The sequence below is a fragment of the Alligator sinensis genome, unplaced genomic scaffold (assembly GCF_000455745.1).
Source record: "Alligator sinensis unplaced genomic scaffold, ASM45574v1 scaffold999_1, whole genome shotgun sequence".
NCBI classification, from domain to species: domain Eukaryota; kingdom Metazoa; phylum Chordata; order Crocodylia; family Alligatoridae; genus Alligator; species Alligator sinensis.
This window is the reverse complement of record NW_005842571.1, coordinates 677,713-695,781: the sequence shown is the minus strand read 5'-3', so window position 1 is coordinate 695,781 and position 18,069 is coordinate 677,713. Positions and strand designations below refer to the sequence as shown.

The window sequence follows — 18,069 nt, the reverse complement described above, 5'->3', positions numbered from 1 at the left end:
CCCCCCCCCCCCCCCCCCCGGTCACAGTGTGAAGCAGGGGGGGGTAGCGGGGATCACCTCCCCTGCCTGGCACCTGTGCGGCAGCTGCCTCATAGTGCAGGTGCAGTGCACCTTGGCAGGATCCTGTGCACTGTCTGGGAGCTGGGGCAGCTCCAGCAGTCATCTGGACCCCGGCACCACTCCACCTCAGTAGCCTTAGCTCTCAGACAGTGCATGGCACCCTGCTGAGCCACGCTGCACCTGCACCATGGGGCAGCTGCTGCGCGGGCGCCAGGTGAGGGAGGTGATCCCTGCTGACCCCACTGCTCTGCGCTGCACAGGGAGGGCTCTCAGAGGAACTGATAGCCACTGCCAGAGCTGGTGAGTGTGTGAATTTTTTTTTTTAAAGTGCCAGGAGGCTGGGGCTGGTCAGGGGATGCGGCCGGGCAGGGCAGCCATGGGGGCTTTTCCTGGGGAGAGGTAGGCACAGCCGGAGGAGCCACGGGAGACCCTGAAGCTGCCCTGCTGTTCCTGCCTCTCCCCGGGGGACCTAAATCTCCAAATCAGTGCTAAGTATCTGATTCTGATTTGGCCAAATCAAATGGGGACAGTGATTCCAATTACCAAATTGAATCAGCCAAATCTGAATTGAATACTTCCCTATTTGCACAACCCTACTGGCCCCTCCTCTCTGCTCCCTGGCTGCAGCTCCAGCAGAGACTGCAGGTACAGTGGGGTCTGCCTGGCTTCCTCCTGGTTCCCCCTCCCCCTCACCACTCCCTGCTCAAGCAGAGATTTGCCCCTTCCCCTCTGCCTTGCACAGACATCTCTCAGCATTAGCTAACATACCACATGCTTGTTACGATCCGTGCTGTGGGAGACGGGACAAAGGCAGATAGGACAGGGTCAGTTTAAGGCTTTCTGGAGCTAATCAACAGGTAGCTGGTAATGGCCCTCTGAAGAGCTTGAACTAATGAGAGAGACTGTTGTGTTTTTTTGATGGACTGACAAATGCTAATAACTCCCTATGTGATTCCCTGCTGTGCAACTCGAATTTGTTATCAACAGGGAGGAGGTGGGAACCCCTCCCTAATTAGAGCATCCTGCTGGGGCCTGGCCACGCCCCCTCAGCTCATCATTGGGGAAGGGAAGGGAAGGCCCCTCCAGCTGATTTTAGGATTTCTATAGCATTGAGATTCACAGCTGATGTAATTTACAAGCAGTTCCATCTTCTTACACAGCTCACTTACTTACCAGTAGGGCCTGGTTTAAACCACAATTTTGCATTTTTCATCAAAATCAGGAAGTTGACTTTTGCTGGGGAGTTCCCCAGGAAGCAGCCATATCATGTGGCTTTTCCTTGCAAAAAAAAAATGGAGCCATGGGGGCTGCTGTGCAGTACACAGTCCCTGCCCCTGCCTACCCCAGCAAGTGTTTTTAGCAGTGGTGCATTGCCTGGCCCTGCCTGGCAGGCAGTTGGAGGGAAGTGCTCTGTGCTGCCCCAGTAGGGCTCCTGCTTGCAGAGTGGATCTGGGGGCAGCAGTGTGTGAGGTTGAGGGACAGTGGCCTCCCCCATACACGCAGGGGGCCCCACCCCAGCCAAACTTGCCTGGCATTGCAGTGGCTTGGCAGTGCCCGCAGCCAACAAAGGTTTGCTGGGTGGGTGGCAGGGGGCTGGAGTGTGAGTGGCATCTCTTGCACATGTGGGGGGGCCCAGCCCAGCCGAACTCACCCAGTGTTGTGAGTTTGTTGGCTGAGAGCACTGCCAAGATGCCAGGCAGGTTTGACTACACTCCCCACGCTGACCACTAGCATCATGGCCCACTCATGGGTGGAGGCCACCATGATCCTGGCATGAAAATGGTGGCCTCTGCCACAATTGGGCCTTGATACTAGTGAGCTGGGCCTGTGATTTAAAACAGGCCCTACTTGTCAACTAATGAAATTGAGCAGGTCCAAAGGCATTGTAAGTTGTTTGGTTCCAGTCAATCAGTTTGGAAATTATGCATATTGTACCAGTTCCTTTCTCGAGTTGTGCCACAGAAGTTTGTTAATTCAGTAGTCCAAAGTTACTGGTATTGGTTTCTTGTGTAGTTATTTAACTAGACTAACAAGTTTTGTTTAATTCAGTGGTGCTCAACCTTATGGCCTCACAGGCCAGATGAATAGCACAGAGCCCAGCAGCAGCCAGACCAGGCCCTGGCACCCATCACCACCTGCTCCCTGCTATGCATGTTGGTACCTGGTCTTCGGGGCCTGGCACCACACTCCGTGTGTGCTGGGATTGGGTCCTGGGGGACCTGGCACCATTCCCTCCCACTGGGATTGGGGGAGTCCAGCACCACCTGGCACTGCATGCTGGGATCAAGCACTCCACTGCTGCTGAAATTCCAGACCTGTGGGGAGCCCCATGGGCTGGGTGACACAGCACCGTGGGCCAGTTCTGGCTCATAGGCTGGAAGTTAAGCACCCCTGGGTTAATTCATTATGGTAGGTCTTGCCTATTTTTTTTGGAGCAAGGACTCTCGGAGTTTTTAGGTGCTGAAATATGACTAGTGCAGCACCTGTATTTGCTTGTGATTTGTGAACTCCATCTCCCCTTACTCTAGTGTTAGCGAACCTCTCAGACTTCATCTCTTCCTGCTTCAGAAATGGACATTGTGCAGTTCCATTCAGTGCAGTTACCATATACGTGCATACAGTTTCCATAGGCAGCATCTTCAGTAGAGAATCCTGATGCAAATTAAATCTTCCATTTGGAAAGGCTGAAAACTTTTTTCTTGCTTAAAAAAGATAAAGTAGAATATCTTTTGCAGTCACAGCAGAGCACATACGTTTCTTTAAGACTTCTTCAACCATTTGCTTTGAGTTTGCAAATTCATCCATTTTTCATGTAATCTCATTTATAAAAAAAATCACTTTATTGATTTTTTTTTAAATGCCTTAATGCTATCACAATAATAAATTTTGAATAACAATACATACACTTGTAGCAAATGTTTTTGTAATTCTTATTCAGTATTAGAGATCTCCATTTTTCTCTTCTTTTTAGTTTCCTTTTCAAGTTCCTTTTTAAACATACAAAATTCTGGTAAATAATTGCACAAGTTACTGTTTCATCTTCCTTATGTTTTTTTGAATGAGCCTCTTATTCCATTCAGAATATACAGCAGCTAGCTAGAGCTAAGGAATACACTTCAGCCTCCCTTGTCCACATGATTTAATACAAATATTCATGCACAGTAAAAATGTAAATAATATATTAATTAGCCATAGAAAACTTGGGATTTGTTTCTGAAGGACTTCGGGTTACCATAAATGCTGTGGTACTGTACTTATATTTTAGTGCATCTTCCATTTGATGCTAGCCAATTAACGTCTGGGGTGTGCCAAGCTTTAATCTCAATTTTTTTTAAACCCTGTTAAGAAGTTTTGCTTTTCTTATATTGTCTAGAGTCAACATTACCAAAGGAATCTCGTTTTCGTTAGATTACAGACCATCCTATTAACACTGATCAATAAAAGCCTTTCCAGAATTGCAGGCTGCCCTACAAATTGAGATCTCCTGATATTTGAAGTGCAGGTACTTCAACCTCAGAATTTAGCAATGGTATTTCCTTTTTTCTCCAGTTGTGGTCTGAAATCCTTACAGCAGCTGGTGTAAAATAGAGAAGCCTTTTTTTAAGCAAGAGTTCAAGCCCTCTGCACTGTCTCACTAGGATCATAGGAATGTACAGAGTAGCCAAAAGCTGCCTTTACACCCTGCTTCACCCCTGCCCACTGACTTTCAGCCTGTGCATTTTCACTGCAGTGGATGATCTGGCTCTTAAATTTTTAACTTAAGAAATCCAGCTTGCCAAACTGCTGAGAAATAATTTAAAAGGTTCCATGATACAACAGTACTGAGCTCAGTTGAAACTAGTCTAGCAATAGCACTACTTCATATTCTTATGTACAACTTAGAAATATACAATCAGAATCTCTTCAGTGTCTCATTAAATTGTACATTCTCTGTGTAAATATTTAATAAATAGCACTGCACAACATATTGAAACCATGCCTTTGAAAAGGACATTATAAGGAAGAGAGGACTCTGATTTGGAATTATAGTACAAACCTGAAGTTCTTCAATTTTATGCTATATAAAGCTGAGGTTCACCTTATTACAAACCAAAACAAATAAATAATAATGCTTTATTTTGTGTATACGGCTTAATTCCAGTTTTGAATTATCACCAAAGAGGTATCAACAATGACTGCCTGCATAAACAGTAAGGGTAAAAATAAACTTCATATTTGAGTCTTTCTGCCTGGAGGGGACAGAGCCCTTTTCCTTGGAATGAAGGGCAGTTAACTCAAGTTAGCCATGATTGTCCTGGGAAAACTGATATCTCTGAGGCTGCTTACAGACCTAGGGAAGAAAAAACCCCAACAGTTTACTTTAAGTTTATGACACAGTGCAGAAGAAGCATCGTGTTAATTTGACCTGGCTTGCCCAAAGTCTGTATAGATCACATGCTTCAGCAAGACTTTTGGTGCTTTTAGCTAAATCTGATTCAGCTATTAGATAAAAGTGCCAAAAATTCTTGCTGAAGTACCCAATCTATATAGATGCTGGTGAGCTGGGTTGAACTAATTTGCTTCCTCTTCTAGTAAAGCACTGTTTTTTTGGTTTGCTTTTTTTCACAGCTGCAAGCAACCTGAAGTACTTGGTACACTTCAGAGGTACTTAAAGTGGGACAGTGGGCTTGTACTCTCTAGGGCTAGGGACAGACATTCAAAAAGCCTGAGCCTGAATTGATTCAACCTGCAAAGCTTGAACCAGTTTGGAGGTGGATATACATTCCCTTTTCATTCTAGAAATGCAGGCACATGCCTGCAGTGGCTCAGGCTAGAAGCTGGGGTGTCCTAGAGCAGCCCTCCCTGCCTTTCCACAATGCTGAGCTGAGGGGGGCATGGCCAAGCCCTGGCAGGACACACTAATTAGGGAGGGGTGTAAATCCCAACCCTGCCTGCACCATTCCAGGCTTTTCCATGCTGGCTGCTCAAGGGGATCCCTCCCTCCTGGTGTTGCCAGACCCTGCATTGATTGCTGGTAAGCTTTTCAATCTGTCTCCCTGCTTCTTCAGACTGTCTGCAAACCAGGTCATTTCTAACACCTTTCTCTGCCCCCTCTTGAAGACTGACAGATTTTAGTCAGCAGGCTGCTTGTCCTAACAGTTTATTGACCCATCGAGCCCTAGAAAAGAAAGCATCTCTCATTAGTTTCAAACTCTTTACATCTGCGGGGTGCATTTGCATGTGCAAGCCACTAGCTGTCTGGCTTTGTTCCAGTGAAATTGGAGAACCACACAGACACCTTTCAGTGTTAGTTAGCATGGGTGGGCATGGCCAGATGCTGGGTCCCTGCGCTGGGGTCCCTGCCCTGGGAGAGGGGCAGGAAGGGGGATCCCTACTTGAGCAGCCAGCAGGGAGGAGGGGGTGGAGCAGGGGGAAGCCTGACAGTCACTGCAGTCCCTCAGCCAGCTGGAGCAGTGATAGTGTTCTGACTAGGAAGGAGAGGGGTGGGGCCAACCCTGCTCTGCTCTAGCAGGCAGCACCGCAAAGCATCTGGGATGCTGGGGGACTCTAGTTTAAGTTAAACCAGGAAGGAATCTGAAATGGACATTGTATAAACCGGTTTGACCCAAATCAGTTAAGTCTGATACTACGTTCAACCAGGTTTACCTCGTACAGGTTTCAACCATTTTCAGACTGGTTTATGTGCACTGAACTTATGTTCTGTTACAGGTTTGAACCAGTTTCTGATCACTTAAACCGGTTTGTGTGTAATGTCTATACCTAGCCTAGGATTCCAGGACAAAAGGCTTTGTCCTGGGAGAAATTCATTCTGATTTTACCCTAAGTTTATTCAGCTTCAGATTTTTCATCTTCAGAACCTATAGTTAGGGGGAACAGGGGAGAGAACCCTCTGTTTATACATCAGTCCATCAAGTATCCCCATTTTTAAAATACTTTTTTATTTTCTTATGCTTTTGTAAAACTTTTTAGCTCTTTTGGGACAGTGTTGAAGATTCATTCAGCTTGTTTAATCAGTATTCAATATTTTGCTTTTCATCAACCATTTTCTTACAACAGTAATTGCCTTTAGCTTCCATAGTAATACTTTTCATTTTGAAAGAGTTCTATATCCACTTAACTAAATAGTTTTCCAGGACACACTTGTACTAAGTGTAAATACTAATGATTGCGCAGTAACTGGCATTACTGCACAGTCCCAATGCTGCATGGGTTTTTTCCCATGCTACTGCTACTGTGCAATAGGTCAGCATCACAGTTCATGCCTGCTGATGCTTCATCGCCATAGCAATGAGCTACGGCAATGTAGCTCATTGCTACAGTGATCTAGTGTTTTGTGTAGACATGTCCATTGAGACCTGATTTACTCTTTACTCTTGCATGTACTTTGCAGTGGGGAGGCTGCTTGTATAGCGATTTAAGGGAAAAAACAGCAATTTGAATAGTTCTTGGAGGCATGGCAGTAATTATTTAGAGGGATATTAGAAGAATATTCATTCAGTTCAGTAGACAAAATTGTGTATTAAATATGAAAGCTGTGAAAGTGCTCTATACTAGGTGAGGCATAAAAGAGAAAACAAAGCCACTTTTCCCAACCCTATGTAGCGTTTGTATGTAGTTGAACAACAGCTGTGTTTGGCTGCTCATTTGAATGTACAAACACTTTTTACATGACCAGCTAGGAATAGTTCTACTTTTTCTTTTTATACTCATTAGTTAATTTGCATAATACATAGTGTGTCAGTGAAAAAATGTTACTACAATTTAGAAGAATGCCTTGGGAAAGCACTGGTTTACTTTGTGAATATTTGTGCCAGCCTTTGCAATAGGCAGTAATTTAACATTTATTAGCACATTTTATTTGCCTTAAAAATGCAGTTGCTCTTTCCCATCCAAAAAAGGTACTGTTGTTGTTTTTATCTTTTATTCTTTTCCCTACTTGGAATTTTTGGATGTGTGAAAACTGGTATACAAATGGCTTTTTAAAACTCTGTGCCCCCACCTTCTCCCCTGCCACACACTTTTAATGCAAATAAAAGCATTGTTTTGAAAAATGTAATTTTGAATTGTAAAATTTGCTGAAAATGTAAAGGATTAAAGCAGATCTTATGTTGAATAATCATCAGCAGAGGTATTTCAGGTCTACTAATTTTCAGTGGACTTTGTACAAATGTTAAAAAAAATCTTTGTCTTTCCAGAAGCTTTTGTGGGGAAATCACTGGCAGGGTTTGGAGGATATCTGTAGAAATCAAAATTCACCATAGCAGTCTTATTTCCTACACTTACGTATCTACTGTCATGTTCACCACAAGTACTCAATATCATGTATATGGGGGCGGGGGAGTAGAAAAGTTGATATTTGCAGTGAAGTGACATTGGTTGAAATTCTCTGCATTCACTTGTGTTATTTCATATCAGATGCAACAACATTAGGATCAGGCATAGGTTTGTTCTTAGTTAGACCTTCACACTGATCCCTCCTTCCTTCTAAAACCTAAGTCATGGATCTGGAGCATGCAAGTCAATATCCTAACACATGCACAGCCAGCCTGTAGGTCTCCAACGGTAAAGGTCATATTTCCCAGGTCAGCCTGAGAACCTTTTAATTTCTGTTCTGCAACTGAAACTTCACTTTATCAGCAGCAGCAGTTCATTGGTTTATAAGAAAATGCTCATGATTGGGGTGGTGAGGAAGGGAGTGCTGTTTTTCCATTGCCTACCCCCAAAAAGAGGAACAAAGAGAGTGTGCTGTTGCTGATCTGTGCATAAATGCTGGCCCAGGCATTTGCTTTGCCCTTCAGGGACTTTTTGAAGATAGATTAGCAGAAGTGGTGATCATGATTTAAAATTTTTTTTTTGTAATAGTCAGATGCTCACCTCCATTCCACTGTGTGGATCTAAAGGGAGCAAAGCCCTGGCTAAGTACAGGGAGTCAAAAAGCCTAAGGCTGAATTGATTTAGTCTTTGCAGGTTGGTCTAACCTGTGTAGATGGAACCAATAAGCAGGTAAACAGACATTCTGTTTGGAGTCCAGAATTGCAGCCACATGCCTGCAGTGACTCAGGCCAGAAGCTGGGGGTGCTGAAGCATGCCTCTCTGCTTGGCTGGAGCAGACAGTTTAGGCCAAGGCTAGCCTGCCCACTCTGTGAGACTGGGGAGAGGCAGGGTTTGCAGGGGAGGTCCAAAGCATCCTGGGATGCCAGGGGACTGAGAGTTAACTTGAATCTAGAGGGGAACCTGTTTAGAAGGTCATAAACTGATTTAAACTAAATCAGTTCAGTCTGATACTACATCTATCCAGGTAGATCTTAAATCAGTTTTGGCCAATTTGAAAGCAGTTTATGTACACTGAACTTCTGTTTTGTTACAGATTTGAACTGGTTTCCAGTCACTTACACTAGTTTGTGTAACTTCTGTCCCTAGCCCTGGAGACATGAGGCAGCTGGAGGACAGCCACACTTTGCTCAGAGCAGAGCTGACCCATTGTGTGTTAAGGAAGGCATGGTTAATGCATGGGTGTGTCAGGGATTGAGACTGGGAAAGGACCTCTGTGTTCTCCTTCCCCTCACAGACAGAACAGACAGTATTATTTTTCCTGTTCCATGTGAATGATATTATACCATCAAACTTGAAAACTGCAGTAGTAGAGCAGAGTGCATTGGGGTTCCTGTTTTGCAATGGACTTTTCCTGTCTCTGAGAAGGAAAAACCTAAGTATATAAGACCAATTGTACACATTTTATTTTCATCCTTTGCAGTTCCTTGCATATGTTTAGGTAGTATATAAATAGTAATGATTTTTACCACCTCATGTTTTGACTTCTTATTTTTAAACAGTGCATTAATAATTAGGCAAATGCTAAAAATCTTCCCTGGGATGGAAGATGTTATGAGTCTCATCACTTTCAATTTGGCTTTGACAGAGGTGAAATAAAAGTAGTTTTTCTTTTTGTTTTATGAAAGTATGGTATGTGAGAGCCAAATTCGCTAAGCATTCCTCTTGTATGAACAGATGCAAGTAAGAATAAGCATGAAATATTTGATTTTTCCAGTAATTGGCTCCCTTCAGATCACAGGTGAAAATGTTAGGCTTATATTAAATATTAACTTGCATCTTTCTTGCAAATGACTTGCAAGTGTGCTTTCTTGCCTGATCTCCTCTTAAAAGGGGTTCCGTAACGGGAAAACTTGTACAGGCCTTTTATGTATTTTTTTTAAATCCTATTTTATTTTTGAGCATCTTAATTTATCACCAGTTAATGACTCTCTTTTTTTTTTAGGTAGGGAATATTTTAAGAAGGGATCTTATGGCGTATTTATATAGCCTTATTAATGTAAGATCTTGATTCAGTAGAGCAATTACATATGCTCTTAATTGAATTCCGTGGGACTTTCACACTTTCTTAATTGCCCTGAATTGGGAAGTATAATTCTTGGTATGGCTATAAAGGGTCTAATCTTGCCAATGCATACTTTATACAAGCAGTTATCTTGAGATCACTCAGGTTACTGTTGTAGGTGAAGGCTTGCAAGGTGGGACCTGTACTATAAAAGTTCCTAGACAGGTACCTTGCCCTCATCTAGATATAAATGTAGATATGGATCTATATATATACACTGCAGAAATACCAAAATTAAAGCACTTCCTCTTGTTCAAGATTGCAGAGGGAATGGCGTACATCGAAAGAAAAAACTACATTCATCGAGATTTGAGGGCAGCCAATGTTCTGGTTTCAGATATGCTCACGTGCAAAATAGCTGATTTTGGATTAGCCAGAGTAATCGAAGATAATGAATACACAGCAAGGGAAGGTAGGTATAATTTTCTATTTTTTAACACTGTAAAATACTCCTTTTATGATTAACAACTAAATTAGTGCTTCATTTGGAAACAAAACAAAAAAGTGTAATGTAAAAACTCACACAGTCCACCCCATACAGCGTGCCCCGTGCTGGAGCCAAAGCTGCCATTGCCACATGCCCGAAGGCACAGCATCAGCTCTGGCTCCAGCACAGGACATGTGGCAGGGTCCAGCGGTCAGGGGGGTAAGACTGTGGCAGAAGGGACAGGTAAAATGGCTGGGGGTGACCAGGGCCTGGGTCAGCCCTCACTTGCCAATCACCATGTCCACCAAGGCCCTGGATTCTGCAGCAAGCCACTTCCTAACTTCCAGCAGCCTGTCAGTAGCCAAGTGGCCTGGATAGAGTGGTTCCATGGGCCAGATCTGGCCTCATGCTATATCTTTAACATCTCTGGTCTAGACAACAAGAACGTTTGAAAAGTACCATGTGTCACCTTTTTGAGCAATACAGCCTAAAAATATTAAATCATACTGATTAATTTGTAAAGTGACTGACTCTCCTAAAGTCTCTGGGACAGTCCTAAATGTTAGGGTTGTGTTATGGTGTCCCTAGACAGTCCCTGATTTATCAGATTGATCCGGAGCTGCCCAAATATTCTGGCCACATCCTACTGAATCTGCTGAGAAAAACACTTTGAGCAAGACTCTATTGCTTCCAATTTGGGAGATAGCTGCAGACTGCTTTGTGAACTGAAACGGCTGTAGCTATGTTCACCCAGAACTACACGTGGGTGAATTAGTGATGATTCTCAGGCCGCCTGCAGCACTATGGTACCATACTTAGCTATACTAACCAAAACTGGAAGTGGCATAAGACTAGACTACTTCTGGTTCTGTAAATCATTCGGGACTATATCCTGGTTTTTGTTTCCTGAAAGTTGTCTGCTTTTATTAATTTGATATCACCCTTTTTTGTCTGTTGAATTAGACAGTGAACTGGGTTTTGTCTCCACAACTCAGTTAAAATATTCCATTTATTTTAAGCTGAAGTGCCTATCTGAGATGCACCCCCACACACCCTTCCTTTATGGAATGGAAATATCTATGAGATGGTGGAGCCAGGGGAAAAAAACCTTTGCAGAGCTATGGCAGTTCTGCAGGAGCCTCATGTTGATGTTCTCTTTAAGGCAATGAAATAGCAGTGGGCAGTGTGTGAGGTAGGCTGTTTATTCCTTATGGTATTCTGTCATAGGAGTGAACTTCTTAGCAGGGCCAGGATCTGTGAAGAAATGAACCCTACATACAGGGAGGTTGTTTGGGGGTTTTATGTACTATGTTTTTGCTAACTTTGTCAAAAGTACATGTGAAAAGTACCTTTTTAAATTAGCTTAGTAGATGCACCATTAGTCTGTACCTACACATAGTCCATGTGGATGGAGGTCATCTATCCTTGATTTAAAACAAAAAATAAAACCACCACCTTGTGACTCATGATCCCTTGGTTTGCTGTCTCTTGGTTTCCTAGCTTGGTTCCTGCCTGGCTTTTCTGCTATGGTTTTAAAAGAAACATTACACATGTTGTTGCATAGCTAGAAATTGATCATTTAGGATGGTGGTTCCCAAACTTTCCTTCCTGAAGGTCCCTGAAGGACTGGGTGGGTAGGTTGCATCAAAGGTGCTTATGGGCTGCATTTAGCCTGTGGGCTACACTTCAGGAGTCCCTGGTAACTGGTTTTGTTGTTGTTGTCATTTTGTTTCGTTTTTAAAAGACTATAGGGCTGAGGACTGTATCAAAAGGCCCTTACAGGCTGCATTTGGCCTGTGGGCCATGCTTTGGAAACCTCTGATTTAGAACAGTAAATGGGACACTGATGTGCAAAGAGGAAGGAAAAACCCAAGGCATCAGTTAGGGTAAAAGGAAAGCAGAGTACTAAGGAATCAGTAAATAATAGCTATTCAGTAAGAAAGGGGAGGAAGGAAGAACCAAATGAATTTTTCAGAATAAGTAATGTGGAGAAAAGTTTGCTTATTAGCCAGCTTTGGGTATTGTATATTAACTAAATAAACCATGGGGGTATATCATTCTTGAACATCCCAAAACCTACATTCACTTCCATGCACCCTAACGAAGTAGCTACTTCCAAAGTTTATGGGCATCTTCCCAGTTTCCTAAGTTTATTCAAAGCCTTGCTTGAAAAGGGGTAGTTCTTGAATTGCTCTTTTGTCTGAAAAATTAACATCCTACTCCCCTTGAATTTTTCCTATTAAATTATGGAAAGATTTTATTTAGGTGTCCTTTGACGGAACCTCAGGAATCAGTTACCAGAAGTGAAAGACATGATTACAATTTTTGTACCAATCTTCTGTTTATAATAACAGAACATGAAACATAGGATACAATCAATTAAAGATTATATTAGTAATAATCTTGTTTTTAACACTGCAGGCTTCTTTTCAAGGACAAAACTCCCACTGAAGCCATAATTCTGCTTGTGGAACAAAGATTGTCCCCTTACTATTGAAAAGAAGGAAAATTATTTAGGTGTAATGTTTATGATGATGTTTCAATGCATCTGAGAGGCAACATATTACATGTAAAGTTTAGCTTTTCACTTACACTTTTGATTCCTACCCATGAGAAATTAAATGGAAATAGTTTACCAGGTTGTTAAGCATTTTGTATTCATTTTTTCATAAAGAAATAGGGTTGGAAGGGACCTCCATAGATCTTCTAGTCTGACCTTCTATAGGTCCTCTAGTCTAAATTTTTAAGCGTAGTATTGATGAGAGTTGTCACATTGACAGCACAAGTGAATGAGATATTTGGTTAACTCACACAGGTGCAGTGTATGGTATGTATCTGAGGTGGTTCTTGTATTGTCCCACTAATGGATCCTAAGCCTCCACTAGGAAGAGAACATATGTTTAAATCGAAGAACCACAGCGCTCTAATGTCCTTCATTTCCTTTGAAAATCCACCCTGAACTTACGATTTTTAAGAGAGACTAAGGATGTTAGATTACCTAGCCCTTAGATTACTTTGAAAAACTCCATCTTAAATTCTTAACCTCTGAGGCTGCCAGAAGAAACATGATGGCTGTTGTACAGGAAGACTTGTTAGTACCTTTTGAGGTTCCTAAAAATAATAGCAGGATTTTGTTTGAAGTGTTCATTGTACACCCAATTCTTTATGGAAATAATAGGGGGTAATAATAAAAGTTCATTAAGACTTTTTAAGTGTTACAAAAGCATATCCAAGCAATTTATACTTTGGTAAATTGAGTGTGTTTTGTTTTTTGTAGGTGCAAAGTTCCCTATAAAATGGACAGCACCAGAGGCAATTAACTACGGTTCCTTTACAATCAAGTCTGATGTGTGGTCTTTTGGAATTCTGCTGTATGAAATTGTTACTTATGGAAAAATCCCTTATCCAGGTATGAACATATTAATAAAAATTAATCTGAATATTGATATTCTTGAAAAGAGGCATAGAATAATTAACCAAAGTTAATGCATCAGGCGCACCCAATGCCTCTGCGAGTATGGTCTCACAGAACGCAAAAAAATGGGTGGAGGGAGGCAGGAGCAACCAGCAGAGCGCAGAAGCATGGGAAGTATCTATGGTAGAAAATAGGCATAGCTATGCCTAGATATATCACTGACCAGTGGCTGTTCAACCTCTTCTTGAACATTGCCAGTGATGGAGAGTCCACAACTTCTCTAGGCAGTCTATTCCACTGCCCTACTATTTTAACAGTGAAGAAGTTTTTCAGGATATCTAAACTTTGCTGCAACTTGAGTCTGTGTCCACATCCACCTCTCTGCAGCAAGAGAAAAAAGGTGCTTTGTCTCTTGTTTATGGCAACTCTTCAAGTATTTGAAGACTGCTACCATGTCCCCTCTTAAGTGCCTTTTCCACAAGCTGAACATGCCTATCTCCTTCAGCTTATCCTCATATAACTTGCTTTCAAAACCCTTGTTCAGTTTTGTTGCCCACCTCTGGATCCTCTCAAACTTCTTCACATCCTTAATGTGGAAGCCAGAACTGCCCACAGCATTGCAGATGTGGCCTAACTAGTGCTGAGTAGGGAGCCACTGCCACCCTCCCATATCTTGCACTTTGCTTCTATTGATACACCCCAAAACTGCATTTGCCTTTCTGTGTGGCTTCATCACAGTGCAGGCTCATATCGAGTCTGTGATCTACCAAGACTCCCAAGTCCTTTTCCATAGAGCTTCCATCCAGCCAGATGTCATCCATTTTATATTTGAGGTTTTGATTATTCCTCCTAAAGTGCAGCACCATGCATTTGTCTGCACTGAACTCCATCCTCTTAGCTCTAGCCCACTTTCCAATCTGTTGAGATCTTTCTGAATTGTGCTTGCATACTCCAACCTGTTCACAATGCTTCCCAGTTTTGTGTCGTCTGCAAACTTGCTCAGTAAGCTTCCTGTGCCAGCATCCAAATTGTTAATGAACGTGTACAGCACTGGGCCTCCCCTCATGGGACTCCATTCAGAACTTCCTGCTGTTCTGATATGCACCCATTAACAATTATTCTTGCTTGCAACTACTGAGCCAGTTATCTGTAGTAGTAATTTTTACCACCTTGTAGTAATTTTTCCAGCCCACATTTCTCCAATTTAATAATCACAGCAAATCATGTCAAGCAAACTTGATCTTCTTTGACACAGTAACATGTTGGGTGGATGAAGGGAATGCTGTGGATATTGTGTATCTGGACTTCAGCAAGGCTTTTGATAAGGTCCTACATGCATAGACAAATCCACATTGGCTGCTTGTGGTCAGCCTTTCCTCCTCCAGATGCTTACCAGATGGCTTTCTTTAGAATATGCTTCAGTAATTTCTCAGATATTTAGATGAGGCTAATTCGTTTGTAGTTCCCTGGGTCCTCCTCCTTGCCCCTTTTTTTTTTTAAAGGGGGAACTATGTTGGCCCTTTTCCAGTCCTCTGGTACCTGGCTCATCTTCTACAACTTAATGAAGATCATTGCCAAGGGCTCCAAGTTCTCATCTTACAGTTTCTTCAGGACCCTGGGAGGAAGCACATCCAGCCCTGCTGACTTGAATTCATTCAGACCCAACAAAAGCTTTCTAACAATTTCTTTTGTTATCTCCTCCCTCAGCTTGCCCCCTTTCTTATCCAGATAATCCCTATTAGGTGTCTGGAAGCTTACATTTTTTGTGAAGACTAAGTCAAAGTAGCTGTTGAGTAGCTCTGCCTTCTCTGTATTTTCAGGAAAGAGTTCTCCCTGGCTTGTTAAGAGCTTTCTTGGTCCTTCTTTTCTGGCCAATATACTTCTAGAACCTCTTCTTACTGTTCTTAACCTCCTTTACCAGGTTCAGCTCATTCTTTCTCTTTTGTCTTCCTGATTCGTTATCCCTACAGGTTCTTGCTACTTCCTATTATGCATCCTTGTTGACCTGTCCATTCTTCCCTTAGCTGTATATTTTCCTTTTGCATTTTGAGGCATTTTAGAAGCTCCTTGTGCAGCCACATCGGTTTCTTGCCATTCTTCTTGTGCTCCCATTGTGTTGTGATTTCCAATACTGTGCCCCTTGGAAGCTCCCCCCTCCACCCCAGGTGCCTTTATCCTTCAGTCTGTCCTCCCATGATACCATGCCTATTAGCTCCTTGAATTGGATTAAATCTGCCTTTTTTAAATCAAGTATGCTAATTTTGCTGACCTTTTGCTTTCCCTGTCTCAGGATCTGGAATTCTGTCATATCATGATCACTTCCTCCCAAATTGCCAATCACCTTCACATCTTCCACCAATTCTTCCCTGTTAGTCAGGACAAGGTCTAAAATAGATGATCCACTATATGTATCCTCCACTTTCTGGAACAGAGAAAATTTTCCTCTATACAAGTTAGGAACCAGCTTGACATTTTATGTTTGGTTGCAATGTTCTTCCAGCAGATGTCCTGAAAATTGAAGTCTTCCATCAGCATCATCCCATAGCTTTTGGTTAAATTTGTCACTTGCTTGAAGAGTACCTCATCCACATCCTCTTCCTGATTTGGTGGCCTATAACAACTCCCCACCACTGTATTGGTACCACATCTTTCACCTTTCATCTTCATCCAAATGCATTCTAATTTGCTGTTTTCTTCCTCCTGAACCAGGGGACAAATTTGCGTGTTTTGGACATACAAGACAACATCACCTTTTCTGCCAACCGTCCTTCTGAAACAGAGTGTAACCCTCAGTTGTTCACACTCCAGTTATTAGAGCTGTTCCATCAGGTCTTGGTGATGCCAGTCAGATCATAGGTTTTTTTCACAGGCTGCAGCTTCCCGCTCATTTTATTTATTCCCCATACTTCTCATATTTGTATACATGCATCGGACACATTTTGCATTTTGACCTCCTCGCTTCCCTTCTGTGCCACTTGTTGCAGTCCTATAACTCTCTGGCCCTTTCTCAGAGTTGACTTGCTTCTTTGAGTCCTTTCCCCTCTGGACTGCATGCAATAATTATTATTTGTAAGTAATGAAATAGAGCACTTGAATAGATGTGACTTTCAAGTCAGTAATGCTGCTGTTCTTTTGGCTATGGTAATATTTTGTCAACCTTAGACATTCCAAAAGAAGATGGAAGCAGAACCCACAGAAGTGTTCGTTTTCTGTGCAAATATTGACAATTAGATGATGATATAGTTGGGACGTGTGGCTGCACTATAGCAAAAAACTGCTTCACTACTATCTAACATACCAGTTATGTTTAAGCATCTTAATTTTTGCTTTTCTTTGAAGATTTCTTTTTTTCTTTGTACAAGAACGTGCTTTAGTTTGTTTTCAGCACACAGAAACAGCTACTACAGGGGTTGTGAACTGGGGGTACTTGAGAAGGCCCTAGGGGGTATGCACAGGTGGGTGGAAATGGAGTGCCACCATGCATCATCCTGCACTGCCATGCAGGTGCTGCCCGCCCATTCGGATGCAGGGGAAGTTTGCACGCAGTGGCTGCTGCCTCCCCACATATGCCCCATCCTTGCATCCAGCTGTGCACCACACCCTCCCCTTGTCCACATCCAGCCACCAGAGGTACACTGATCGAAAAAAGGTTGAAAACCCTTGAGCTACTATAAAGGATATTTATGCATATACTTTCCATGTGTCAGGCATCATTTGTTAACTTTCCAAATACTCTCAGAAGCAGAATGTCTTTGCAAATGCTCACTGAAGAGCCACAAATATTCCTGGAGAAATCTGGGAGGCTTAACCATGCTATTCTGCACTTCCTACTTCCACTTAATTAACGAGAAGAGGTCCAGAGCCAACCCTTCTTTCAGGCATAGTTGTAAAGTTCATGTGCCTTTTCAAACACAGGAGTTCCCAGAAATTCATAGATTTGTAGATGTTAGGGTTGGAAAGGACTTTAATAGCTCATCGAATCCGACCCCCTGCATAGGCAGGAAAGAGGGCTGGGGTTCAGATGACTCCAGCCAAATGCCCATCTAACCTCCTCTTGAAGACCCCCAGTGTAGGGGAGAGCACCACCTCCCTTGGGAGCCCATTCCAGATTTTGGCCACTCTGTGAAGAAGTTCCTCCTAATGTCCAGTCTAAATCTGCTCTCTTCTAGCTTATGGCCATTATTTCTTGTGACCCCCCCAGGGGTGCCTTGGTGAGCAGAGCCTCACCAATTCCCCTCTGCATCTCCATGATGAATTTACAGGCAGCCACAAGGTCGCCTCTCAACCTTCTCTTGTGGAGGCTGAAGAGGTCCAGGTGCCCTAGTCTCTCCTCGTAGGGCTTGGCCTGCAAGCCCTCAACTATACGAGAGGCCCTTCTCTGGACCTTCTCCAGGTTATCCACATCCCTCTTGAAGTGCGGCGCCCAAAATTGCATGTAGTATTCCAACTGCAGTCTGACCAGTGCCCGATAGAGGGGAAGTATCACCTCCTTGGTGATACTTTGTTATGCATCTGCTGATGCACGATAAAGTGCCATTAGCTTTTCTGATGACTTCATCACACTGATGACTCACGTTCATCTTGGAGTCCACTAGGACTCCAAGATCCCTTTCCGCTTCTGTGCTACCAAGCAGGTCATTTCCTAGGCAGTAGGTATGCTGGACATTTTTCCTCCCTAGGTGCAGCACTTTGCATTTCTCCTTGTTGAATTGCATTCTGTTGTTTTGTGCCCATATGTCCAACCTGTCCAGGTCTGCTTGTAGTTGTTCC

The 18,069-nt window shown here is 42.9% G+C and overlaps 1 protein-coding gene across 2 annotated transcripts in view; it reads left to right on the top strand.

Moving 5' to 3' along the window:
* The window catches only part of LYN (LYN proto-oncogene, Src family tyrosine kinase), a 125,929-nt gene that overhangs the window by 96,470 nt on the left and 11,390 nt on the right, over positions 1-18,069 (top strand). For both annotated transcript variants that reach the window (XM_006032430.3, XM_025214183.1), the window contains 2 exons: positions 9,716-9,869; positions 13,162-13,293. In XM_006032430.3, coding sequence (XP_006032492.1) covers positions 9,716-9,869; positions 13,162-13,293 — 286 coding nt within the window. The remainder of the gene's footprint in view (positions 1-9,715; positions 9,870-13,161; positions 13,294-18,069) is intronic.